This window comes from Emydura macquarii, unplaced genomic scaffold (assembly GCF_026122565.2).
Source record: "Emydura macquarii macquarii isolate MOO-44397 ecotype Brisbane River unplaced genomic scaffold, CSIRO-AGI_Emac_v2 contig_450, whole genome shotgun sequence".
Lineage (NCBI taxonomy): Eukaryota > Metazoa > Chordata > Testudines > Chelidae > Emydura > Emydura macquarii.
Window position 1 is genome coordinate 6,911,965 of NW_027130587.1, and position 26,615 is coordinate 6,938,579.

Consider the following 26,615-nt stretch of genomic DNA (forward strand, 5'->3'; position numbering starts at 1 on the left):
TCAGTGGAAATGCCTGGTGGGTGCCATCAGGGTGAGCAAAGGGTGCTTGGTGCCTGGCACTTTGCTGTGACTGCCTCACCTGAGTGGTAAAGCCGGGGTGACAGCTGTGAAAGATTCAGAACGGGATAATTTTGACACAGCTCCAAGTGTTGCAAGGTCAGGGATGAAACTCCAGGGCTGTTACAGGAGACATGACAGGAGTGGCCCCGGCTATCCGGGGGGAAAGGCAGGGCTGGTGCACCCGGGTGGTGCACAGAGTTTAAAGTTGTTCTCCCCTGGCAAAGGGCAGTGGCAATCCCACCCACTGCCTTGCACTGGGGATGAATACCCACACTGACAACACTGCCCCGGCTGCTGTGCGGGCTGCAGGGCGCATACCAACGAATCAAGCCGAGTATTCATAAAGCAATTCTCAGATGGAAGCTGCAGCACAAGGCTGAGAATGTAGTGTTCAGCACTATGGAATGGCAGAGTATTGTTACACTGTGCCTGATTCTCCTCTGTCTTACACCAGCCTTTGCACTGGTGTAAGCCCATTGACTTCACTGGAGCTACTTCCCATTTGTACTGGTCTATCTGGTCCATTATTTTCCCACCCATGAAGCAAACAGATATTCCATTAATTCACCAGCGTTTCTTTGTATTTGTCTTTACATGCTGATCTTTTCCACCCCCGGTTACATTTACTGAGACTCTTATTTCCATCTCTCTCATCTCAGCTGCGTTTCCAAATCACTCCAATTTTGGTGGATGATTTTCACCTTGGACATGGAGCATATCAAAAATACCGTACCCAGAACACTGACAGGTTGATTTTTGTTGACTTCAAAAAGATTCCCCATGAACAATTTTCATAGTTTCCCTTGTTTTCTTTTTTCCAGTGCACTCCTTCCTTAATGAGGATGAAGAGCCTACTAGTGCTGCCAGTGAAGGGATGCACTCTGTTAGCTCCAGGGGCAGAAGTCCCTGTGTTGGATGCCAAAGGCCCTAGTTTCAAGTCACTTCACCTTTCTGTGCTTGTTTCCCCATTTGTGAAGGGAGGATAATGTTACTGACCTGCTTGTGACGTTCTCTGATATCTACTGGGGAAAAGCGCTCCATAAGAGTGGGTATTATTATTAATGATCTGTGGAGAAAGACAGTGTTCTAGCTGCAACCCCTTACACGTCAGACATCCTTTAACTTGCAGTCACTACCAATCTGGACCCAAACCGAGCTAGCAGACGAGTGATGGTGGGCTCTGTATCCTATTACCAGCCCTCCCATGCATCGCAGGGTTTTGGCTAGTTTGCAGAAGCCACACTGCTTTTCCTCCTTGGTTCCCCAATCCGCAGTGAGCTCAGCCCTAAGCCGTGCTCTTTTCCAAGGCTCAGGGCCTGCATAGCAGCAGCAGAAGGGACAAGTAGTGGGGTTTGGGGTTTTTTTGTTTTTGATTTTAAATAGTTGTTTTGAAAAGCCTGGGCTGGAACAGATGCTTGCAAATGAATCATTTTCTCCTCTGGATGGAGAACGGGCTGTTCTACAGGCTTCCATGTACACGGAAACGGCCTGTGACAGCACATGCTGCTGCCAGCATTTACATGCCATTTCACAAATGGAAGGCGATTTTGAAACAGCTGCTCACATCTGGAGAAAGCCCACGCCTGTGTCAGTAAAGCTAAAACTTACCATTTGAATGTTGGTTAATATGAGTAGCCGTATTGGTCTTGTATATTAATTGTTATTAATTAGTAACTGTTTTAAGTTCATATTGGATAGATTTTGCTCCATCGTTTCTTGCCAGTGGTTCATTTTCACCGTTAGCAGATGACTCCCATACCAGACGGTATTGTCTGTGCTGGTCACTACGCTGAGACCAGAGCATGTGACACGCAGAGGTTGTCTGGTTTTACTTTCTGAGCTACTGCAGACTGGTGACAGCATAAGCATGGCTTGAGCAGATCAACCTGTGCTCCACAGAGGCCCCAAGTTTCTGGCAATGTGGGTTGTTGGCACTCATGTCAGCGAAAGGGGGCCCCCAAGTGCCGACTTACCTTAATCTCTTGCCAGCAGCAGGATCAGCCCATGTCCTGCTTCCAGACTTGAAGTAACCGCAGAAATGGGATTGCACCTGAACTTGCTGGTCCCCTTGACTTCCTTGAGGCTCTTGTTTTAGTATTTCCTTCTTTGTTTGTCTTCATCAAAATCTTCATGTCTTTTCTTTTCCTTTATCTTCTCCTTGCCTTCGGTAGCACCACCTGGAGAGTTGGTGATGAGACACACACCCCTTCTGCACGGAGTTTTCTCTCCTGGTGTTTTGGTTTGGAAGTGTAATAGGGCTGTCACTTCCTGAGCAGTCCCTCCTGTGGCCAGCAGCAGCAGCCTCCCTCTGTTCTCCCTTTTCAGGGCCCCTTACAGACTCCCCACAGCCTTTCTTGTAAGTAAGTCCTACCACCCTTAGGACACCTTTAGTGCTCACAAACATTGCCAACCAGTCCCGCCAGTAAAGTCCATCATGGGAATCCAAAGGTTGGCACTTCTCTCTGGCTCTTCTGCTTCTCCCCTATCAGAGCCTGCTCTTCACGGGGTCACTTCTCATAGCTGTCCCTCCCCACAGTTTAGTCTTCCAGCTCTGGCTTCCTTCTCTTTCCAGTGTCTCCCCTGGTCTGAGGGTGAAGGCAGTCTATATACTGCCCTTCCATAGTGAGCTCTTCCCGATTGGCTGGAAGAGAGGGGAACCCTCCCCTGCACTACAGGGCTCTTGATCCCAGGCCCTTAAAGGAACAGTGTCCTGAGGTTTCCCCCCATCCAACTCTTAATTACTGCTTCCTCTTTTCTTCTATCAGGGCATTTCCTGGGCCTTTGTTCATTCCATCTCCCTGGAATGGGGTCTTTTGGCCCCCTCTACTCTTAAAGCACCAGTATGCCCCATTACAGGAAGTTAACAAGTTGATTTCTCTCCTTGTCCTGTTTTTGGGAGATCTCCCTTTCTCCTTTGATGCAGGAGTCCCCATGTTGCTTGTGGCTCAGATTCGTTCCTCCCATCGGATGTACCTCTGCAATGCTGCCTCACTCTAAGCCAGGCTGAAGAGCACCTGACGGGGTTTTTGTTTGTTAGCAGAAGGAAGGGAGGCACATGCTCTCTTGGTGTTTATACACGTGCAATCTTGGCACTGGCCCTGACTACCAGATGGGCCTTGTAGAATCCCCCAGCTCTCTGCCAGCTCAGCACAGTGCACAAGAATCTGAATCCAAACTGCTAATCCATGAACTGCAGTTGTCTCGTGCTTACCGGAGTGAGCACCTCAGGGAAAATATGGGGGTGCCCCTGTCCCCCGTGCTCTGCTCTTGGGTCTGGTCCAAAGCCTATAGAAGTCGAGGGAAAGACTCCCATTGATTTCAAATGGCTTGTGGGTCAGGCTTCTGGAGATTAACTCGTGCTGATCTGGAAGACGTGTGGACGTTTCCACAAGAGATGGTGTCAACTGGAGTTCTTAGAGGCAAAAGATGCTACGTATCACCGGTAGCTGTTCCAATATTCGCTGACTATGTAACCCTTTAGAAACAATGCTCTCCCTGGTCATTTATGCAATGAGCCTGTCCTGATCTGTGCACAGTGCCCCTTACTGAAACACGCCGACTGTGATTGAGCTACAGGGCTAAGCGTGCAGGATGCCTTGGATTGTTTTGTGATGTGATCTCTGTGGATTGGAGTTGGGTTAAGTTTGAAGCAGCGGCAGGGAAATTATTTTGTAGGCCCAGTCCAATATGCTACCATTTGCTGTGCACTGAAACCAAATAGTTCTTTGTTCTGGGTTTGGTTCAATTCTGAATAAGCAGCTGTGGGGCATTGGGAGCAGGGGAAAGGCAAGCTGGTGGTTGACAGATGTTGCCTTTCCCTGATGACAACGTGGGTAGTGAGGGTATTTTTTGACACACACATCTGGGATCCTGTATGTCACTCGGCTCTTGGGGGCACACTGAAGGAAGGTCACCTCTATCTCGTTCTTAAAAGATGTCGTCATCTCGCTTCTCCTCCTCCTCCTACCTCCCCATATGGCAAACCACTATCACCTAACAGTGCTGAACTGGAGTGATGTAGCAAGCAGAAAATGGAGTTGTGGATGGTGTCACTTACACCTGCCCAAGTTAACCAAGTCTCCACAGCACTCATCTTTCATTTCTTCCCTTTTTTTAAGGTTGCATTATCTGGTTAAAAAGACTGTAGTAAAATCAAAATGTCTTTCCTGTTCCTGTGTGACTAATAAAACCCTACATTGCTCTGGGAGGATGATAAAATTCAAAGGCCTATTCTCATTTCCACTGCTTTGGAAGTGCAAAGGGACCTTAATGTGGGTGTGAATTTAATTTAGCGTCACCTTAAGGCTCTTTTGCACTGTCAAGGTGGTATAAGGGGCCTCAGTATAAGTGAGAACTGGCCCCCTACCATGGTTCCCATCAGCTATGATGCTTGGTTGTTTTTTTTTTTCCTCACTCACTCACTCTGTGTGCACAGTGAAATCCAGCTGGCTAATGTCGCTTTCACAGATTCGTAGATTTCAAATCCAGAAGGGACCACTGTGATCTAGTCTGATCTGCATAACCAGGCCATAGACCTTCCCCATAATAATTCCTGTTTGAACTAAAATCATTACTGATTTGCTTAAAGCAGCATCAGGCTTAAAAACACTCTAGGATGAATGTTTAAAATAAAAAACACAACAACCCCCCCACCCTAGTTTCACTGACATTAAAAAGGTAATATAATGTAATTAATATGTATGTCACCGCAAATGGGGTTTATGTTTTACTTTTGGATATATTTGCTCTTGTGAAGGCATTTATTTTACTTAAGCAAACCTAGACTTGGCCAAAGCCTATCGTTCCAAAGTGGGCCCTTGACTCCCCCGCAAAACACCAAAAAAAGGGGAACGCTCTAACCTGTTCTGCCCATGGAACCACATCTGGCTGCAATGTTGGCGAGGGGACTATTAAATCCCCCTGTAATTCCTGATTCATCGTCTCTGAACTATGATCACAGGCCATAGAATATTTCCCGGAGGATGGAAATTCTTACTTAGACTCCTGGCTCTGGGTGTTGCCCATTGCGGAGGGTTGTATAAGTGGAACCGCCAGACCTTTTCTGACATTCTCTCTTTCTCCTGCTCCAGGTATTTTCAGTGCCCCCCCAAATTTGGCCTCTTTGCTCCCATTCACAAGGTGATCCGGATTGGGTTCCCGTCCACCAGCCCTGCTAAAGCAAAGAAGAGCAAACGGATGGCAATGGGTGTGTCCGCCTTAACTCACAGCCCCAGTAGCTCCTCCATCAGCTCTGTCAGCTCCGTGGCATCCTCTGTTGGTGGCAGACCCAGCCGGAGTGGATTGGTGAGCGAACCTTTTCATGGACTGTGCAATTTGGACCTAGATCCCTCATGCTCTGACTCTGCAAAGTGGTAGGGCTGGTATTGAACATTTCAGCAGGTGTATTGGTGCAGCTCCTACTGCACAGTCAGCTGAGAAATGGGTAGTGCCGGGGAGACTGTGAGTAATCTTAGATTCCCTCCCCCTTAGATGGAGCAATAACAGACCCCCTCAGAATTTGTGGTCATAAAAGATCCTGTGACACTATTTGCAGGGGCACTAACCGTGATGTCATCACGTCCAAATTTCACTCTGGGTAATGATATTCTGTCTCCCTAAAATGCCATCTAGGTTGCAATACTTCTCATTTCCTGTCCTAAATGGTTGCACAGCATTGCACTGTTGTATTTAACAGCTGCTTCCTTCCAGCTTCAGAAGTGGCTGTATTTTGTTGTTGTGGGGAAGAATTTCTGTGTATTGTGTGTATAATGCCTTGGGGTTCCCTTGAAAAAGCAGGCACTGCGGGAATGCAACATATTATCATTAAACACTCTAGCTATAAAACATACAGGGCGTTCAGTATTGACAACTATCATATAGGCTTTAGTAGAGAAGGACAAACAAGTGTCCGCCACAGGGAGTGGATCCAATTTTCCCATACTCGCCGTCCAGGGGAGAACAGCCCTTTGCAGCAAAGCTCACTTCGTTTTGGGCTTCTTCAGCGGCTGCATAAATAAAACATCTTTGTGAAGAGAAAACCGTTGTTCTTTAAAGAATAGATTGTGATCTTCCCTGCACCTGTCAGACACCCTCAGCCCTGTCCCTGGAGAACTCCCTTCCTGTCACTGCACAGAAGAGCTATCCAGTCCGCAGGACATTGAGCTGCAATCTCCTTCTGCCTGGGCACCCCCCCCCCCCCCCTTTCCGGCTAGGAGATGAACTCCCAGCTCCAGACAGCCAGGGTCTGTGGGCTAATGGATCAGTGGATGAGCGGCACCCCAGCTCCAAAAGGGCCCTGTGTGCGTGCATTGGCTCCGTTTGGATGGTGAAAGTTGCTCGTGTGATTGGCAGGGAGCAAGAGCACAGCTACAGACCCTTCACATCTTAACTCTTCTCTCTAGCTGACTGAGACCTCCTCTCGATATGCCCGGAAGATCTCTGGCACCACCGCGCTGCAGGAGGCACTGAAGGAAAAGCAGCAGCACATCGAGCAGCTGCTGGCAGAGCGAGATCTGGAGAGAGCGGAGGTTGCCAAAGCCACCAGCCACATCTGCGAGGTGGAAAAGGAAATTGCCATCCTGAAGGCCCAGCATGAGCAGGTGAAGCACGTGGCAAGGGCAGGGTCAAAAACCCTTGTATTGTCTCAGACACCCTTCGCTTTAGGTTCAGCTGCTGGTAGGCCAATTGCATATTTGCAGCTCAGCCCAGGCCATTGAGACCCCTACAACTTGCCAGTAGAGAGAGAGAATCCCACCATGTGGATTTGGTGCTGGTGGAAGACAGTGATATTTTATATCGGTATAACTGTGTCCAGTCCGTGGGGTTGCACTGCGGTACCTGTATCGGGTTCTAGATTCTTGGTCCCAACTTAGGCGATTTTGTGTTGCCTTAACTCACAAAGCAGCCATACAGCTGCCTAAAAGTTACAACCGGCGGTTCTCTCATCACTGATGTTTGCTACCTACTCTGCTATCTCCACATTCAGTCTGGGAAGCATGCAGAGACAGAGCACACACTATTCCCATAAACTTCTCTCTAATGCCTGATCAATAGTGGTGAACACTGGAGTGGCAGGAGATAATCTGCTGGTGAAAGGGGAATTCATTTTCCTTGGGCCATTCATTCCATGGCCTGTCTGCTAAGGCTGCTAACCAGGGATTGGATTGCAGCGTTTCTTGCAATGCCACCAGGTATTGAACTTATTTCATAGAAGTCAGCGAATAGCCCCCAGCTGGGGGTAGCATTCGGGCACTGGGTTGAGTCAGAAAATTGTGCAGGGACATCTGCAAAAAGTTAATCATGTTCACTCCCCTTTTTCACACACATTTGTGCACATGGTGTTTTGGTCACATGAAATTGTATGTAGGAAATGACTGTAAATGCATAAACTCTTATTCACATGTGGGCAGGGGTGTTTGCTCTACTTTGGGCACTGGCTATTCAGGTTTATAAAACGTCCATTGTCCACTCAGGAAGCAGAAACGATACCACATGCCATAGATGTCCAATCACATGCCAGTCAGAGACCTAGTAGAAATTAGCAAACAGTCCACACAGTTCGAAATCTGTTTGCATAAAGTGTTCATTAAATAATTGCCAGTAACAAACTGATTAATAAAAATCCATCTCTTCATGGCTAGCTGGGGAGCAGAAAAAAGGGCTAAATGGTTCACTCCAAATAGTTCACCCAGCTCTAGTTACTGCCAACCTGGGCTGGGTTTGATCTGGTGATTTTCAAAAGAGCTCTGGGCCAGATTTCAGGTGCTCAGGAGTGAGGTTTTCAAAAAGGCACACTACCCAGCAGACTCCTCCTCTTATGACACCTGTATGCTGAGCTCTCTGGAAAATCTGGCTCATAGAGAGGAAAACATCCATAAAGATCACTTACCAAACCCCTCAGTTATCCAGTTCGGTCCCCTGTTACATTTTTAACGACTGTGTATTGCAAATGTAACTGGCTCTGTGCGGGGTGGGATTTCTTTTCGTTACAGTATGTCACAGAGGCGGAGGCAAATCTCCAGCGAGCACGGAGCCTGGTAGACGGGGTGCAGAAGGAAAAAGTGGAGCTGCTGAACCAACTGGAAGAGGAAAAAAGGTAATGGAGTAAAGGGGGAATGGGATGGGAATAGGAAGCATTGTAAAAATAGCAGAGCGTGGTACGTTGGAAGATGTGGGGAGAGGCCATGGTATTTCGTTGGTGCATTTTCTTTGAATTCGATGAGGATACCTAGCTCTTGCGTAGTGCTTTTCATCCACAGACTGTCTTGTGCAGAACATATCATGGACTCCAGGAGCTGCTTAGCTCACTGATTTCAATGCACGTAAAATGTGCTGGGCTTTGGCTGGCGGTGGAGCTGCTCTTTGCATAGGCAGTGAGTAGGTGGTGTGCAGACCTGGGAAACGCATGAATAATGGGAGTGAAAATAGCTGGCAATGGAAAGTCATGTCCAGATTACTGTAGTTAATATATCAAACCCGTTCAGTCCTTCTGTCTAATGAGGATTATCCAGTAAGGTGACTGAAATGCTAAGGCTAATATCCATAGAATGATGGTGGTTGTAAGCTAGAGTTCCCCGCTCCTTTGCCTAGCAATGTTTAGAGGAAACTTGAAATGGGACCCTTACTTGTATCCCACTGTTGCATCCAGAACACCTGTGCATTTCTCTTCCTGTATTAAGTGTACTCAGCCAAATCTGCTCAATTGTTGCTCTGAATTTAAAGGAATCTTTAAAAAAAAAAAAAAAAGTCAGCTAGGAAGATAGCACTGGAAGGGCGCTACTGGGTCATTAAGTTCAGTTTCTGGCTTTCGCAGTCATCCTGGCATATAATCCCATTCATAAATGTATCAAGCTCCATTTTAAAACTAGTTGGGTTGTTTTTCCCCACACTACTCGTATTGGGAGGCTGTTCCAGAACCTCATGCTTATGATGGTTACAAACCTTATTCTAATTCCCAGCCTACATTTATTCATGGCCAGTCTCTTTCCTGGACAGGTAAGGACATGGGACGCTTCACACTTAGAAGAACAGTAGTTCTGGTCCTTGTCCAAAAGGACTAGTGTGATTAGAACCACTTTGTTGCTGTCTAATATGTGTGGTACTTAAGGCAAACAGTGCCTGCTCTGAGCCGCCTCTTGCGGCTATCAGCTCTGAAGTGCCAGCGTTCCCAAGATGACACTATACAATATTCAGTGGGACACCAGCACTTCAGAGAACTGGCGGATTCTCTGGCTGGACTCAGGATGAAGTGGAAAGCAGCAGCAAAAGGATTAATAATAATAATAGTGCACTAAAGGGCGTCGCTCTGCCGTACCCAGAGTGCTGCTGTTACCAGAGCCCTTATGTGGGCTGGGGATGGGCAGCAGAGGTATTAGCCTGATGGAGAAAAGCATTCAAGGAGACTTTTAGCCCACCAAGTATCTTTGGAAGAAGAACCAATGGAGGGTGTGCTGTCTGAGATCCAGTAAACCGAACAGAACAGCGCACCCCTGCGTAATGAGATTATCCAATGGAGCGCTGCGTGGACTATGTTGGTTTGATTTTTTTTCAATAGGTCAATATGGGGAAGGGGGTGTCTTCCTTGAGATGCTTGGTGGTGAGGCTGTCAGTGGTCCTGCACCGAGACGATGTGTGAAAGGGTGCACACACCAGTTCCGTTGCAGAGTTATGTGGAAATGGGAAACCTTCTGGTGCTGCAGGTTCATGAGAAGTGGCTCTGAGAATTAGCTAGTTTCTTGAGCTTGGCAAGAGACAAGGGGCAAGACCTGCCAATATTTCTAATAGCAACTCGATGCTGCAGGGCTTTGAGAACCATCTACCGAGAGAAGGGGAGGGGCAGGATGATTTGCAAAGAAGAAAAGCGCAAAGAGATACAGCAGAACACTGTATTTTGTTGCCAGCATCTTTGTCTCCTCCAGGATGTTTCTGGAGACAAATCATTACAAGATGAACCCTTTGGGGGACAGTGTGGCTGGAGAATCGTCACAGAGAGCGTTAACAGGGAGAGAACACCGAAAGGAGAATGAATGGTGAATCGCTTCTGGATCGTGCCCTGACAATGATGGGAGTCATTTCTGGCTCTAAGTTAATGCTTTAAAGTGGTGGGATTGAAGCATTTCAAAATAAAATTCAGGGGCAGTCAGCACAGCCTTCCCTGCAATGTCAGTGTTAACTTATTTTTTGCATTTTTAATATTATGTCATCAGAAAGTAAAGAGAAACACTCCCCAGCATGGGGTTCATCCTAGCCCTATAACTCTGGTTGTGGGATCCGATCTTCCCCAAAGACATTTCCATCCTCACCCTGTTTTGCAAGGTGATAATCTTCAAGACATCTGTGGGTGGGGAGGAGAAAACTGAGTTGGAGTTAAACCTTGTTTCCCAAGCATCAGGTAGCATCCCTGTACCTTTACCCTCTCACATGTGCTTTCCCCCAATCTCAGATCCTACAGGCAGCACCTTCCAAGTACATGTGCTAGCATTGCTGAGAATTCACTGCAAATGAAGATCTGCTCTAGTCAGCCAAGTGATCCAAGGACTCCATTTACAAAAAGCCTTCTGCTGAGGGTGGGAGTATAAAGACATTTCCCTGTGCTGTGTGTTTAATAATTAAAAGGGAACTAGTAACTCCCTCTTCCTTTTTATTTGAAAGATGCCCCTTCTGAAGAAGTTCCTTCATGCACAGGGCTCCCACTTTTTCCCAGCTCCCTTTTCTCAAGCTACAAGAAGCAGGAGATTATTTAACCCCAGATAGCTGAGTTCTTGCCTAAGCAACAACAGATGCCTCCTCTAATTAGAAGAGGTTTAGACAAGAAAGCTTGTTTTTTAAAGTTTGATATGCATATTTACAGAACTATTTTTATCCATGTCAGGGAATCACTGAGTCCTTACTGCTAGTTCCCAGTGCAACATCCACGGCACAAGTTTATTGTTTTAAAAAAATCAACTAAAAGAACAAAGAAGGTTGAATTTACCAGGAAGATTGAATTACAATTGTGTCGTTAGTGGGTTTTATTTTTGTACTGGAGGTGTGTGTGTTTGTGTTTGTATAATATATATCTGTACAACATTTGTCTCTTGTGAAGATTTTTCTTCCAGCCTGGTTCATCATTTCCACGACATGGGAACATGAAACACTGCCCATAGTCAGCCCTGAAGGGAAAAGCCCTGATCGTCTGTGAATATCCTGCAATGAACCCTTTGGGCCTTGACACTGGAGTTTCCCAGTGCTTGCCTGCAAAATGCATCAGTGAATAGCGGGCAGAAAAACCCTATTCAGTCTCACGGTGCCAGTGGATTAAAGTCAAAAGCCTACTCCTTCAGTATCCAAATGGAGCTGTATAGCAGCCAGGCGCACTGGGGGAACGTTGCAATAAGAGGAGTATCTGCTTTGCAGGAGTTACACTAGCTGCCTTCCCCAGTGTATCAGAGTTCCACAGGGAGTGCCTCGCTTTTGCTGAGTTATTTGCACGTATGATTTATCCATATCCCATTCCTCTCATCCTTTTGTTCTGCAGGGGCCTTTTTGGGGCAGCACAGCAGCTTCGTGATAAAATGTTAATCCTGTCATTACTGATTTTGGCCTTTTTTCCCCCCACAGGAAAGTGGAGGACCTGCAGTTCCGAGTGGAGGAAGAATCCATTACAAAGGGCGATCTGGAGGTAATTCACAGCACACCCGCTCTAATGTATTGTCTGCAACTGCATTGGGAACTTTCCTTTGACCATTTCTGCTGCCTTTTGCCCAGCTCTGTGACCAGGATGTGTTAGTAATCGCTGTGCGGGGCTGACTGATTACTCATTGCAGAAAGGCATTGACAATGAATATTATAGACTGGACTGTGAAAAATTCCCCACAATGTTTTAGCTGGTCATTGTTATTCCCAGAGATCCACTTAAGGTAGAGATCCACTTAGGGATAATCATGACCAGCTTGCATGGTTTTTAAACTTGACTTGTCCTAAGAATATTAAACACCCATGTTAATTAAATGGTGTGGATTAATGCATTCTAACATCTGTTTTTCCACTCTACAACCACTGTCCCTGCTCCTTCTCTCATTATTATGGGAGAGCAGCTATATTCCAGCTTCCTTCTGGGTACAATGCCACACACACACACTTACATAGTCCTTCAGCCTCCAGGACTTTTCTGTGGAGTCTTCCTCTCCCAAGCACAGGAAGTTGTGGTTTGACATTGCAATGCCTTTTCTTTTTGGAAAGAGAAGAGTTCTTTACAATGGCACTGCAGCCAACTTTGTGCAAATGAGCTTGGTATTGGGAGACCTCCTGTCTCAGGTTTCAGTTCAGGCAAGGTTCCCCTTGCAGGAGAAGTAAGGAAGACCAGTCTTTCCATAAAGACAAAGCAGCATCCAAAATCTCCCCTTTCCCTAGGCTCTAGAATTAGGCTAATGAAGTGAGCCAGGCAAGTAGAGTGAGCTGATCCAGCGAGCAGTAGCTCAGCAGGAAATTGATAAAAGGCCTCGAACGAGGCAGCTCCAGGAGTGCAGTGTGTTTTGCTGGACATTAGAGAAACATAACTGCTTTGGCCACCCTTAAGAATAAATCTCTGCTGTTGACTGGGAGGAGAAGACAGAGCAGCATAATGGGGGGGAGGAGGGGATTGGAAAGCGCAAATCAATATTGCGTGGAGAGCTGTACTAAAGCTTTTCTAGTGCAGTGAGCGGTGCCTACAGAACCCCTCCATTCCGCGTTTAAAGCCAGCCAGGGGATAATTGCAATGAAACGCGGCTTTTGAAAGGTGTTTTTTTTTCATTTTCACAAGATGACAGGCTGTCAAGGGCCGAGTGCTTCCGTCATATTTGGTTCCTGGGAAAGGCTATTATTAGATGATGTACAGATGGGTTATTCGGCAGATGAAGCAATTGTGAGTAAGAAAAACAAAACAGAGCTCAGAACTTGCGGACTGCACAGGACATGTTTTATCTTTTACACACCCCTGTGTGGAGCTTCCTATCAGTGTCCAGCTTCTCCATCTGTGCCTGGTGGAAATCACCTCCGGGAGCAACAAAGTAATTCATTTGCTGTGGCTCATTCAGTCTTTGGTTTCTCTCCTGAGAATGACCCCTAGAAGTAGGTCTTTACTGCAAAGTTAATTTCGGATCTTACTCAAGTGTTGCTCCTAACCCCCCCTCAACCCCCACCCTCCATTTACACATCAGACTCTCTTACCCAAGTTTGGTGCTGTCAGCCCAGGCTACCTGGCCCAGCTGGGGCTATAGGCTAAAGCCCAAGTGAGGTTTTCACTCAGGCCGGTGACCCACGCACTTTGCAGAGAGGATGCAGGCTGAACCACTCGAATACTGTTTGTCCTCCCTTGCCTTCCCACAGTTCCCCTATGCACCCAGAAGGACAGAGGAGTTCCGCCCACAATTCAATGGCAGAGAATCACGTGTGCCCCCAGGAGTCCTAGTGATGTGCTGTGCCAGTGAGAGCAAGGTCACTCAGGCAGGGCTTTGCAGTGGGGCTGCGCACACGCCAGCTAGGCTAACCCAGATGCCGATCGTCCGAGTTAATGACTGCAGCGAAGACAGAGCGTAAAGGACTGAATGTGATGGTGTTTGAGATTTTCAAAAGCACTTAAATGACTTAAACAAAAGCCCCATTGAAAGTCAGTGGGACTTGTGCTCCTTGATCATGTAGGGGCTTCTGAAAATTCTTGCCACAGGGCTTTTTTTGTTATCTGAACATGTGTTCCCTGGGAATTGCACTGACCCCACTAGCTCATTTCATTTAAAGTTATCACAGAGCCATCCAGTGGTTGCCACTCTCAGTTGTTACCATCCTGGTTCAGCTTTGAATTAGCCACCTGGCGTATGTCTACACTGCAATTAAAAACCCATGGCTGGGCCATGCCAGCTGACTCCGGCTCGCGGGGCTTAGCCTAAGGGGCTGTTTAGTTGCGGTGCAGACGTTCAGACGCAAATTGCAGCCTGAGCTCTGGGACCCTTTCACCTCACAGGAACCAAGAGCACAGGCTCCAGCCTGAGCCTGAATGTCTACACCGCAACTAAACAGCCTCCTAGCCCAAGCCCTGCATGCCCAGGTCAGTTGGAATGGGCCAGTTGCAGGTTTTTCATCGCAGTGTAAACATACCCCTAGAGGTAAAAAAGCCCCATAACTCATTGCCGGTTGCCCCACCCCAACTTTTCTACATTCTTTACCCCACTGACTGTCTTTGGGGAGCTGTGATTGCAACACTTGTCCTTCAGGAGAGTCCAGCATTCATTCTTCATAAAAGGCCGTTTACAGGTCCTTGCACAATCCAGCAACAGGAGGCTCTAAGGTAGCAAAATGCCATCACCTCCTCGTGGAGCCTAGAGCGTCATCTCAACGGTATCTTGGTCCTCTGTGCTTGGGAAGGAAGTAATCTGAAATTACTCCTGAACTCAGCATCTCTGCTGCCCAAGCAGGCTGAAGCACTAGATTCAGTGCCTATGGCATGTAAGTAACAGTAGTGTTGGGTTTTTAAATAGAGCCTGATCCACCCCAAATGCTGAGACACTCAGTGATGTAGATGTTGCTGATGGCATCTGTGTAGGCCAGCTTATAAAACAAATGGGTGAGTTCACAGCCAGCTGCGTTCGAGCACAGAAGTGACATTCCAGCACATCCCTTTGTGAGAGGATTACTGCGGCCACATACGGTCGAATCCCTCTCTGCAAATGAGCAAGCATAGCTGTTTCCTGAACATTCATTCAACTGGACTATCCGGTAACAGGCTTTATTGAAGAGTGTGAGCTAGGTCAGATGCTTTATCAAAGGGGGTGGCAAGACTAGGTTCAGCTCTGTGCAGGTTAGCTATGTTCTTTTGGCGACCTGCAGTCTGTGGCTGCAATTTTAGCAGCTGTGAAAGCTGCAGAGCTGTCTAGCTAGGTCTCCTTTATACTCGGAGGACAGGGACCGCAAGAACCACCAGATTAGATTTTTCTCTATGTATTAGCTTCTCTGATGGTCCTAGAGATTAGAAGGTTAATGTCCTAAGTAACGAACAATAGCTAGTAAAGTGTGTGTTGAGTATTGGGGTGCTGTAAATCGGATTGTCACGCAGTGCGTGTCAGTCATTCCCACTGAAGAAGGATGCTCTCTAATGATCATCTTCTCGTTTTGTTTCTCTAGAACTCCTAGCCCAGCATGTCAGTGGAGTCTAGAGGTCTCTGCCCGAATATGCATAGGCATAAAGACAGGAACAAGCCACAAAGCTCTATCCAGATTTGGAATTCTCTAATTTGGAGATATTTGGATCTGCAATTTTTTTTTTTTTTTTTTTTTTGTTCCCTGGTAGATGTAGGGAGGAGCTGAGAAGTTTGGCTTAGAACATCTCCCAAAAGTCAGTGTCGCTTCGATCCAGGCCCATTGCTAGCCAGCATGATGTTGCTAGAGCTTTAAACCTTTGGAAAATGGGAGGCAAATGCAAGAAAGAGCTAAAGTCTATTTATAACAGATGATGATCTTGTAATCGGGAACCTTAAAATCCTTAGGAGAAACTGCTGTGCTCATCTGCTGGAATTCATGTGATAGCTCATGTATTTATTAGTGAGAAATCAGCTATTCTTATAGCTCATCGTTTGTGGGAAGTACTTAGGGTTAAAATTGGACCTGAGCCATAAAATTTGGATCTGAATTTTGAGTTGTGTGGAGCTCAGAATTTAGTCTGGTCTAATTAGAGCTGGATGGAAAGGGATGGTATTAAGTAAGAGATGACACGTGAGTTCATCTTAATGTTGGGAAAAAAAACATATTTGAGGTCTGGAAACATTTATTTAACTTCTCCTCTGTTCTTCATTTCCATATGCCTCTGGTCTTCCACGTTTTGGCTAACAACAGGATGACTGGAATATTAAGTGAGGCTGCTCTGTGGTATTTCCAGTTTAACCAAAAACAGAAGTACCAGTATCAGGAATCTTGTGAAGGAGCTTCTCCTTGCAAGATTCCTGGACTAGTTTTGAAATGGATCAGTAAAAGATCCCATCTTTTGAGTGCTTGTACCTTTGGAGAACGGGTGGATGGGAAATTGCTGCCATTAAAAAGATTTTGAACTGCTAGTTGAGATAATTTTATGAATCCATATAGCTGAGGGTTCAATTAAAGACATTGGGTTAGCTGTTACCATTGTAAATTCATAGTAATGCCATTGAAGTTAATGGAATAATTCAGGATCAGCAGTACTGTAAGTGAAATCAGAACCTGGTTCAGCTCTTAGGAAGGGGATCTTTAAACTGCGTGGAGATCGGGGGAAAAAGCATTCAACAAGAAGGCACATTTTCCCCTTTACCTTTACAAATATCCAGTCATGTCTGCACTTCACTAAGGTTTTTTGGCAAGCCTGACAATGCTTGGAGACTTCTTTAAGAGACCTTGTCTGTCTTCTCCACCTGTGGTCAAATAGGACCAATAAAATTTGAAGTGTCCTGAATATAGACACCTCCCCACCCCAAAACACATCTTTCAAGATCTACTGGTCCTACATATGTCTATTACAACGTGTGGTATACCTCATCCAGTGCAACAAATGCCCCAACAAACTATACAATCACTATGCTGGGTGAAACTAGACAATCACTACACTCTCGAATGAACTCGCACAGAAAAGTGATAAGACAAAAACACCCTATCACCTGTGGATGAACACTTTTCACAAAAAATCACTCCATATCTGACCTCTCTGTCCTCATCCTCAAGGGAAACCTGCACAACACTTCAAAAGATGAGCCTGGGAGTTTAAATTCATAACTCTGCTAGGCACCAAAAACTGTGGACTCAATAAAAACACTACATTCATTCTATTCCATCTTAGATCAGGGTGTAAAGAAAAAAATTCAAATGAATTTTGACTTGGGAGTGGGGGAAGAAAATAATGAAATGGCAAGTGAAGGGCAGAAAGGTGCCTAGATCAACTTGAATAACCATATAATCCTCGTCACACTGTGGCGTTTGGTGGATCAAATTTGTATTCAATAGGATATAGTTTTGAAAGTTAAAAATGTGAAAGTCACAGTTTGCATGTGGATTCCCTCCCTCCTCTTCTTCACAGGGAATTTACATGATAGCGGTGGCCAGTGCTGATGTGTTTAACAATAATTTTGCTACTGATAAAGAGGGAGTGTAATCTAGTTGTTAGAGCAAGGGACATTGAGCCAAGACTTCTGGGTTCTAGTCTTGGCTCAGGGACATTGAGCCAAGACTTCTGCCTCAGTTTACCCATCTGTAAAACAGGCATAATTGTATTTCCTTACCTTGCAGGGATGTTATGAAACTCAAAATTTGAAAATCAGGTTGAAATCATTGGATATAGGTGCTGTACAAATGCAAAGCATTTAATTATATGATTGTTTCATACTTAAATTTCCTCCATTGCTTGACATGAGGTATATTTTCTGGTGTTGTCACTACACTGTGAACAGGGGAAACTGCTTCCCTATGTGTGAACTAATTCATAGTTCAAACTCTCTCTCTATTGCAAAAGGCAAATGAGAGTTCCTGTAATTGTCAATGCAATGCAGTGCGCAATGCTGCCTGTAGGCAGCCTCCGACAGTTCACGTTGCTCAGAGTGAACACAAGGTCTGTGCTGGATGGTCTTTAAATGGTGCATAGATCTTGCACTGACGCACACTGCACTGGGGGGAATTTCTTCTTTTGGGAAGTGTTCTCACGACAGTCCCCATTCAGGAAAGCATGTAAGCATCTGCTTAAGTCTCATTGCTTTTAGTGGGAGTTAAGTACCCTTCTTGAATGGGGATGTTTGCTAAAATGGGCCCAATAAGAGGATTCCACTGTGTCTTAAATCGCCACCATGAGGACCATGTAAAATCCTTCAGTAACCTATTTCTGTTTGGATGAATTTTCCTGCCTGTGCAGACATTTATTCTTCTCCCGTTGTGAACTGCCTTTCCTTGTCTTGTATTCGGAAGCTGATGTTGCAGCCTTTTCTCTCTGTTTTCTGCTCTCTCTCCCCTGTTGTTGTTGTTGTTGTTGTTTTTTCTTCCCTATGTGTGACCAGACTCAGACGCAGTTGGAGCATGCCCGAATACGGGAGCTCGAGCAGAGCCTGCTGTTTGAGAAGGCACAGGCTGAAAAACTCCTCAAAGAATTAGAGGACACCAGGGTAATCCCAACCCCACTTGCCCTGCCTGCAGACCAGTTTGCTTCTCAGCTGCATTGATGCCATCAATGCCGTGTTTTGGATTTTGTTGTTGTTTGGTTTGAGTTTGGGCTTCCATGGTTTTTGTTTTGTTTTCTTTGCACTCCCTTTCTGGAAATAGTAGCACCATATAATTTTGCCTTTTGCTTCTTGTGTGGTGACTCGTTTTTCAGACTTGAGTTTGCTTCTCAATCCCATGATGCCATTTAACATGAGCTCTTCACAACTCGCCGTTCGATTAACACCACCAAATAAATAACCACAGTTAAACCTTGCATGGTTCATTTTGCTTCCAGAGGTCCTTTCGAGCTAGAGTGGAAAATAACAGTGCTACAATCAATGTTGCAAACGTCCTTCCACCTATTGCAGGAGCTGTCATTTGAGATAGAAAGTAAGGTTGAAGAGTCTAAACAGAACTGCTCCAAAGTTGTAGCACTGCAGCTCTGGTCACTTGCGTTAGACAGACTAGCAGTGAATGCAGGAAGAGGCCGTCTGGAGGAGCAACACACCAGGGCTTTAAAGAGCCTTGTTTGGGGAGGATGAGGAGAAGGTTTTTCATGAAGGTGTACCATGGCGGAGAGAGCAGTTAATTTTAAAAAAGACAAGCTGACTGTCAGGACCAGCTGATGTGGTCAGAGGAGGTCATGCCTAGTGGTCAGACCCAGGGGTCAGAGCTGGAATCAGGAACCAAGCCAGGAGTCAGAGGAGGAATCAGAAACTGGGGATCAAGCAACAGTCAGGTCCACTGCTGCAGCCGGTCAGGAAATCTCCCAGTTGCTCAAACAACTTCCTGTGACTTCCTCTGGCTTCAATAATATGGTCAGGCCAGTCGGTGGGGCCGATCATTCTCTCCAGTCACAATCCTCTGAGGTGGTGCCTCTGGGAGGGGTCAGAGTTCAGCTAGTCCCTCACGTCCAGGAGTTTTGGATGAACTGCCCAGTAGCGGCCAGGTGTGAGGGTGCCTGGGAACCTGTGGGCTCTTATATCAACTTGTCAGTTGTGAATCTGTAGAGATCACCAAAAAATCCAGGCTGAAGTCTTCCAAACTGGTGAAAGGGATTTGAGCACCCAATTCTTGTTAAAAATTAGTGGGAATCAAGCATCCAAATCCTTTAGGCAGCTTTGAAAAATTTCAGCCTAAACAAATAAATAGAACTGATCAATTCTGTTTTGGTGCTAAAGAAGTAAATGTTGTAGATTTGCTTGTTTGTTTGTTTTTTACCTTTCCTCTGATCAGGTTTATTGATTGTTCTGTACCCAAAGTTCCCCATGCAACCCAAGACCTCCATCATGATCCAGCAGTCAGATCAGACCAGAAAAGTTAAACTCACAAAGCTAAGAATCTGCTCAAAACCTGTCATTCAGAGTAACCTATGGCCAGCAGTTTATTATCTTACATCTTCTAGCATTCTACCTTATTTTTACTTTGCTAATAACATCTAACAAGACTCCATGTGTAAAATTCTTTTCGTTTTACACCAGGGTAAACCATAAAGCTGTCAAGGGGCCAGAGGCTCTGATGAGCTGAGCAATAAAAGGAAACATTCATGATGTGTATGATACTGATTTTAATATCTGCTATATTCCTGAGTGTACAGTAGCATTTCCTGTGTGTCAGCTAGCAAGCAGCCCAGTTCAGAAATATAATGGGATTTCAGGGCGTTATTTTTAATAAACCCATCGCTTTTTAGTAGCTAATATTACAGCAGTTGTTTCAAAGAGATGTTGTCTGTGATGCAAACCTGTAGTTCAAATTGGAAGCATGCAATAAAAATCACCATAAAGACTTTGATGCAAGAAAGTATTGGTAATTACCCTGGTGCAAAAACTGTAATCGGATTGGGGATGTTTTTCTTTTGAAACTTTGGCTAATGTGCTTGGGATTTGACTGTCACTGGAGCACATCTACTAAACAGAAGCAGACAGCAAGGAAAGGTGGGAACTTACTTTGTGTCTTTTTTTTTTTTAATTATTATTATTGTTTCAGTTAACTACGGTAGCAGAGAAGTCTAGAATCCTTCAGCTAGAGGAAGAGCTGAGTCTCAGGCGCGGTGAGGTGGAGGAGCTGAGACAATGCCTAAGGAACTCTCACCAGGCAGAGACCCCTGAGCACAACCTTGGTCTGCAGACAGAGGCGCTTCGCCTGCGAGACCAGCTGCTGTCTGCCAGCAAGGAGCACCAGAAGGAGAGCAGCCTGTTAAAGGAGAAGTATGAAAAGACCCTGAAGAAGTACCAGCAGGAGACAGAGAAGCTAAAAGCCGTCAATGAAAAATACTCCCAGGAAATCGTTGACCTGAAACAGAAAGTTCAACAAGCTACCAATGAGAACATGGGGCTGATGGACAACTGGAAGTCCAAGCTGGACACCTTGGCTTCTGACCATCAGAAATCTCTAGAAGACCTCAAAGCCACCCTGAACACAGGCCCTGACACCCAACACAAGGAAATAGTAGAACTGAAGGCTGTGGTTGAGAGCATAAAGATGGAGCACCAGCTTGAACTGGAGAACCTTAAAGCTAAGCACGATATCGACACTGCGGTTTACATAAAGGAGAAAGAAAGTCTGAAGCTGAAGCTGCAGGAGGCCAGGGATGAAGTGGAAGAAAGCAACAACAACTGGAAAATGCAGCTGGAAACCAAAACAAACCAGCATCTTGTAGAACTTCAGGACATGAAGGACAAGTGCCAACATGCTGAACTGAGAGTGCATGAACTGGAGAAGCTACACAGTGAATATAAAGATCAAGCACAAGCAATAGCTTTCTTGAAAGAGCAGATTTCTCTGGCTGAGAAGAAGATGTTGGACTATGAGACACTACAGAAAACAGAAGCCCAGAGTAAACAGGAGATCCAAAGATTTCAGGAAAAAGTGCTTGTCTTAGAGAACAAACTGCAGTCCATGGAGGCTCTGCATCCTTCTCAGCATGCCAATGTATGGTTTGGGCTATTCTGGTTATATTGTTTTGTCCCTAGTATTCCTTAAGGGCTAACCTGAATTTTGCCCAGTAGTATAATTTTCTTGGGCTCCTTGGCTTTAAAGCCATCTGATAATTTTTATCTTCTATCAATAGGATTCCGAGCAATCCTATCACATTATTGGGTGGGCCCACGAGTGGGGAGCAGGTGGAGGGGGCATTGCCTTCACTGGGAAAAGAAGCCTGTTGCCTCCCCGCTAGTGGAAATGAGAGTACATGTAAGGACACCGCTCTATGTGGGTAGATGGCGTAGCCAGTGTGAGCTGGCAGCCAGGAGTAGTTAATGTGGAAGTGCTTCATGTGCTTCATGCATGTGTCGTTGCTATGGAAGGACTGACCAGTCATGGAAGAGAGGCAAAGACAGAACTGGTATGAGATTAGGATGCTAATAGCCTGACCTAGGAGCTCCCCTGAAGGCATCCCAATCACCATTCTCATTCATTGGAAGTCAATGGGAGCCATAAGGGAGAGAGGCTGCTGTGTGGTTAAGCCAGGAGACTGGGAATTGGGACATGATGGTGCTAGCCTGGCTCTGCCACTGACCCGCTGTATGAAGCTGGGAAAGACCACTTAATTTCTGTCTTTTAATTTTCTCATCAGTAACAGGGGCATCTGGCAGGGGGGGGGGGGGTTATAAGGGAAGGTTATAATGAAGCAGCTGATGGGGATGGTCTCACAATGGGGGAGAAGGGAAGTCAGCCACTCAAGGCAATAGTCACACGTAATGAAATGCCTGACTTAAAGGTGATTCATCCACATCCTAGTACTGATTGGAGGACAGGCAGTAACTATCATAACCATGGAGCGATCTGTTCTGAGATGATTATGTTTCTTTTGTCCACCAGCCTTATTATTCTGATGCCCTCTTGTCTGTCACATGATATCCTCCCATCTTTATGAAATGACATAAGGATAAAAGATTGGTCTATGACTTATTCACATCACATGTACTAGGTGATTGGAAAATGACTGCACAGTCTCTGTGCGTTTGGACCCTCTGCCCAAACTTGAACTTTACACCAGAAGCTAGATAAAAAGAATATTCAAAACAGGATAGAGCTCCTGTCCCAGTGGGACACAGACAACCAAAAGCAAGTCTTGGAATATACTTTGTTTGTTTGAGAATATTTATTTGAAAGATACCCCACTGCTCCAAATTAAGGCCCCAATCTTGCAAACATTTACTATGTGCTTAACATTACCACCATGAGCAGTCCCATCAGTTGCATGATAGTAAAGATAAGCAGCTGTATGTGTGTTTGTTGGGCTGAGGCTTGATACTAGTAAAATAGCATGTGTACTGGGTGTGAAAGAAGGGAAAGGAACAAAAGGAAGAAGAAGAATCTTAAGTGTTAATAATGGTATTTGAAGGGTTCTCCAATGTGCATCCTTTATCCTAGTTAGGTCTGGATTCTAAATACAGAGAAGGGATTCTATGGGAGAATGACAGTAAAGAGGAGAGAGAGAGAGTGTGTGTGTGTCTATATGTAATATTTTACATTTATTTCAGATGATTGAAACTAATGATATTTCAGAAGAGAAGATAAAGATGAAACAGACTATGGAAGGTAATGAATTTCATTGTCATGCTCCCGTTGAATCGATTTATTCAGCATGATTGACATGCTGTCATTCTTCATCTAGCTTTTCCTAGCTAGAGTAGAAGTGGGATTGGGAAGTTCTTGTCCTCTCTGTGCTTTTGTGTGGGTTGCGCTTGTTGTCTGGCTTTTTCACCTCTGTGTGGCAGGCATGTCTGTCTGACCAAGTACAGTGGACAACTCTTATTCCAAAATCTTCTCCTCACACCTGCAATATGGGCCAGAACCTCAGTTTAAAATGGTGAGAATGGGCACTTCAATGGAGTTGCACATTTTACAGTGACTGAGAATCTGGTCCATAGAGTAAACTTCACTTCCCATCAGAGGGTTGCTAACGAGAATGATGATGTGCATGTTGCAACTGGCTAGAGCAATTGGGAGTTTTCCCTCTGCCTTGCTTTAAATCAGATATGAGCCTGAAACAAAACCCCAGATCTGGACATGCTTAAACTTTGGATAAGGTTTGATTCAGAGCTGAATTTCACAGTGGTTCCCATCCCTGTAATGGACTAAACCATAGCTCTGGATGTGAACAGCTCCGGAGTCTGGACAAATTTTGGTCTGGATCCTTGCTGTGTGGCTCAGGCCCATCTCTGCTGTGAATGAGATGTCACTGCATCTCAGTTCACTTTGAGTAAGGCTCAATCATATCAGGCCAGTGCTTTGTGGTTGGCTTTCAAACAGGGATGAGATCCAGGGAATCTTGTATAGGCCTGGGAAAGCAAGTGCAATCCCAAGACATAAGCTCGCACAAATCAATTTCTTACTCAGGGAGGTACTTCCACAGGAGCAGCTAAATCTTCACCATGCAAATCACTGCTGGTTGACTACATCACACCTTCTTTCTTTACTATTTACAGCAGCAGAGACTTGCCTGTGCTGATTGCAAAGGTGATCTCTAAAGCACTGGGCCTGTCATTTCTCATTTTAGACTAAATTTGGCTTCAACAAGACCCAAAGTGTATTCAGTGTGGGTGCAATTCACTCCTGTATAAGGAGCCTGTGTGCTGCTTGGGTCTTCCCTTAAGCCCTGGGTTTCACATGCAGGGTACAAAGCCTTTGTGGCTTACTTCTACTTCTGTCTTTGCTTTTTCCATCATGCCTGTCTTCCAGTGTAGTGGGTAACAAAGGGAATTGTGTGGCAGGCTCCTTTCTGTTTTCTTTCTCATAATATTTCATGCTTCCTTCCTTCCCTTGGCACCTGTTGTTTAAGCCCATGCTCTGATGCAGTTTCCTCGCTGCATGTCTCCACTTCACTTAAGATCAAATGGTGATGAGAGACTGTGAGACGCCAACCACCTCTCTCTCGAGTGGACACCCTGCATTTGCACCCACTCATCAGTCTCAAGTCTGGGCCATAGAACTCTAAATGTGTCCATACCACCATTGGCCTTCACTGCGTGACCAGGCAAAAAAATTGCCAGGGATGTAATCTACCTCTCTTTCTCTCTCTCTTTCTCTCCATTCACCTAAAGATCTGCAAGACAAACTGAGTAAAAGAGATAAAGAGGTGTCATCCCTCATCTCCCAGACTGAAACTCTAAGGACCCAAGTAAGTGGTAAGTTTCCCTAATCCAGTGCTGGTGGGATACTTTCATTTGTGGTCTTTTTGTACCTCCACTATTTTAAGTAGAACCTGGGCTTATACATTAAAGCACCCTAGTAATGTGTGTGCATAAAACATGCAGTTGTCCATGTATAAGAAGACTGTGCCTAGGAAATGTTTGTTCTTGATACAGTGGGCCCAGTTCTACCCCAGCAAGATGCAAGTAAATCCTATTGAAGTTATTTATATCCTGTAGGGAGAGAATCTGGCCAATAATCTTAAAAAATTGTGACGCCAAAAGGGACGTAGAAATAAATGCAGCTGGGTTTATGATTTCTGGAATCTCTGCTTATACAGGGCTACATCCTGAGTGCTGCTGAGCATTTGCAACTCTCATGGACTCCAGTGGCAGCTGCAGATAACTAACTAGGCATAACTAACTAGGGGAAGCCACATGTTTCAAGGAATGGAAATGAAATTGAGAAGTGAAGTCATCCAAAAAAGGAACGTAGGTAGGGACTGGTAGATTTTTTTTCTCCTCCCCTTTTATTTTTCCCTTAGCATTGGAAAATAAATGCAAAACTGGAGAGAAGAAGGCAGATTCTCTGTTGAAGGAAAAGAAGAGGTTGGAAGCTGAATTGGAGACAGTGTCCAGGAAAACCCATGATGCTTCAGGCCAGTTGGTCCTGATTAGCCAGGAGCTGCTCAAAAAGGAACGGTTAGTCTTTTAGAAACTAACTAGAAAGTCTGGAGTGTTATGATCCTCAGGAAGGACCCATGCGTTTGTAAGAGAGAGGCTGAATTTGGCCCTATTCAGAGCATTGTTATTTAACGTACAAAATATATACGAGTTGATTGAAATCCATATTTCAACGTCCCCATCATCTAGGTTATTTGGATGTTGGGTGCTGGTTTAGTATATCAAGGGCTGGATTATCAAAAAAGTTCAGCTCCCCCCCACTATCCCAGATTTTCAAGACACAGCTCAGCTCCCGTTGGGGCACTGAAATCAGTGGCCAGGTTTTCAAAATGAAGTTCGGCATATTGGATGTTGAGCTCTTTTGAAAATCTGTCGTAATGGTGGAGTCCAGCTGCAGAGATGAGTTGGGTTCTGATCTGTATTTTCCCAACATTTGAAGGGGTCTGGATGCACGGTTCACGGTTTGCACCCCTCTCTCAGACAATTCCTCATTTGACGTCCTCTGGTGAAGCTGAGAGAAGCTGCAAAATCCAACCCCCGCTGCTGTGCCCAAAAGACAACTGAATAAATGTTCCCCTTTGTGAGGTTCTCCCCCTCCCTCCCTCAGGAGCCTGAATGAGCTGCGAGCTTTGTTACTGGAAGCCAACCGTCACTCGCCCGGGCCAGAGCGGGACCTGAGCCGAGAGGTACACAAAGCAGAGTGGAGGCTGAAAGAGCAGAAACTCAAAGACGACATCAAAGGCCTGAGAGAAAAGCTGATAGTGCTGGTGAGAGCAAGGCGTACCCACCCTTGGTTGGCACAGGTGTCTGCGAGGGCTTCACCTAGCTCCCGGGCTCTGTGGGAAGAATGTTTGTGGCAGAACAGGCAAACCCAGGAAGAACTTTTCACAGCCTGGGGATTCTTTTGGTGTCCTTGAATTGACCATCATTTTGTGAATTTTGCTGTCGTTCAGCAACTTACATTGGGGTGTTGTGTATGAAAATCTGGAAGGTCAGTGAGCCCAATCTAAGAGGTTCTGGCCGTCTGCAACTCCCACTGGGTGTGATCCTGAAAGCAGTGGAGCTCCCTCATCCCTGAGGGCGAGGCATTCAGAAAAACACAAGAACCTAAATGTTCCAGACTGACTGCTGTTTTTCATGTGCATTCATTTTTGCGTGTCCAATTTAAGACACCTTAAATAGGCCTAAACTTCAGAGGGTGAGCACTCAGAATTCTCTGAAAATCAAGCCCCTTGAAGGTGTCTCAGATTGGACACCCAAAAGTGGAGACATTTGAAATCGCTAGTCACTTTTATCCAGATTAAGGCCTGTTTGCTAATGGAAAGCGCTGTATGCTGATAGCAAATCCTTGCAAAATAATCCGGGTGGAAAACAGCCACGGTCATTTTATTGTGAACCATCAAAATACAGATTAAGACAATAATGAGCATATGACGTTTATTCCTAGCCACATTGGTATTTTATAGTGTGTTGTATCTTTGACAGAGGAACCTTCTCAAACTGTGTATGTCAGCTGTGGCATAGTTTAGCGTGCACCTGGTTAGAGTAATCCTAAATGAGGGATTAGATCTCAGTTCT

General features: G+C 45.5%; 1 protein-coding gene across 2 annotated transcripts in view; it reads left to right on the forward strand.

Annotated features, from left to right (window-relative positions):
• The window catches only part of CLIP2 (CAP-Gly domain containing linker protein 2), a 110,188-nt gene that overhangs the window by 70,381 nt on the left and 13,192 nt on the right, over nucleotides 1-26,615 (forward strand). The window contains exons 7-16 of one of the 2 annotated variants that reach the window (XM_067537888.1): nucleotides 5,151-5,364; nucleotides 6,462-6,659; nucleotides 8,052-8,155; nucleotides 11,659-11,719; nucleotides 18,078-18,182; nucleotides 20,206-21,150; nucleotides 22,704-22,761; nucleotides 24,267-24,350; nucleotides 24,899-25,055; nucleotides 25,645-25,804. In XM_067537888.1, the coding sequence (XP_067393989.1) occupies nucleotides 5,151-5,364; nucleotides 6,462-6,659; nucleotides 8,052-8,155; nucleotides 11,659-11,719; nucleotides 18,078-18,182; nucleotides 20,206-21,150; nucleotides 22,704-22,761; nucleotides 24,267-24,350; nucleotides 24,899-25,055; nucleotides 25,645-25,804 (2,086 nt within the window). The remainder of the gene's footprint in view (nucleotides 1-5,150; nucleotides 5,365-6,461; nucleotides 6,660-8,051; nucleotides 8,156-11,658; nucleotides 11,720-18,077; nucleotides 18,183-20,205; nucleotides 21,151-22,703; nucleotides 22,762-24,266; nucleotides 24,351-24,898; nucleotides 25,056-25,644; nucleotides 25,805-26,615) is intronic. The other variant, XM_067537887.1, reaches the window with a different exon arrangement.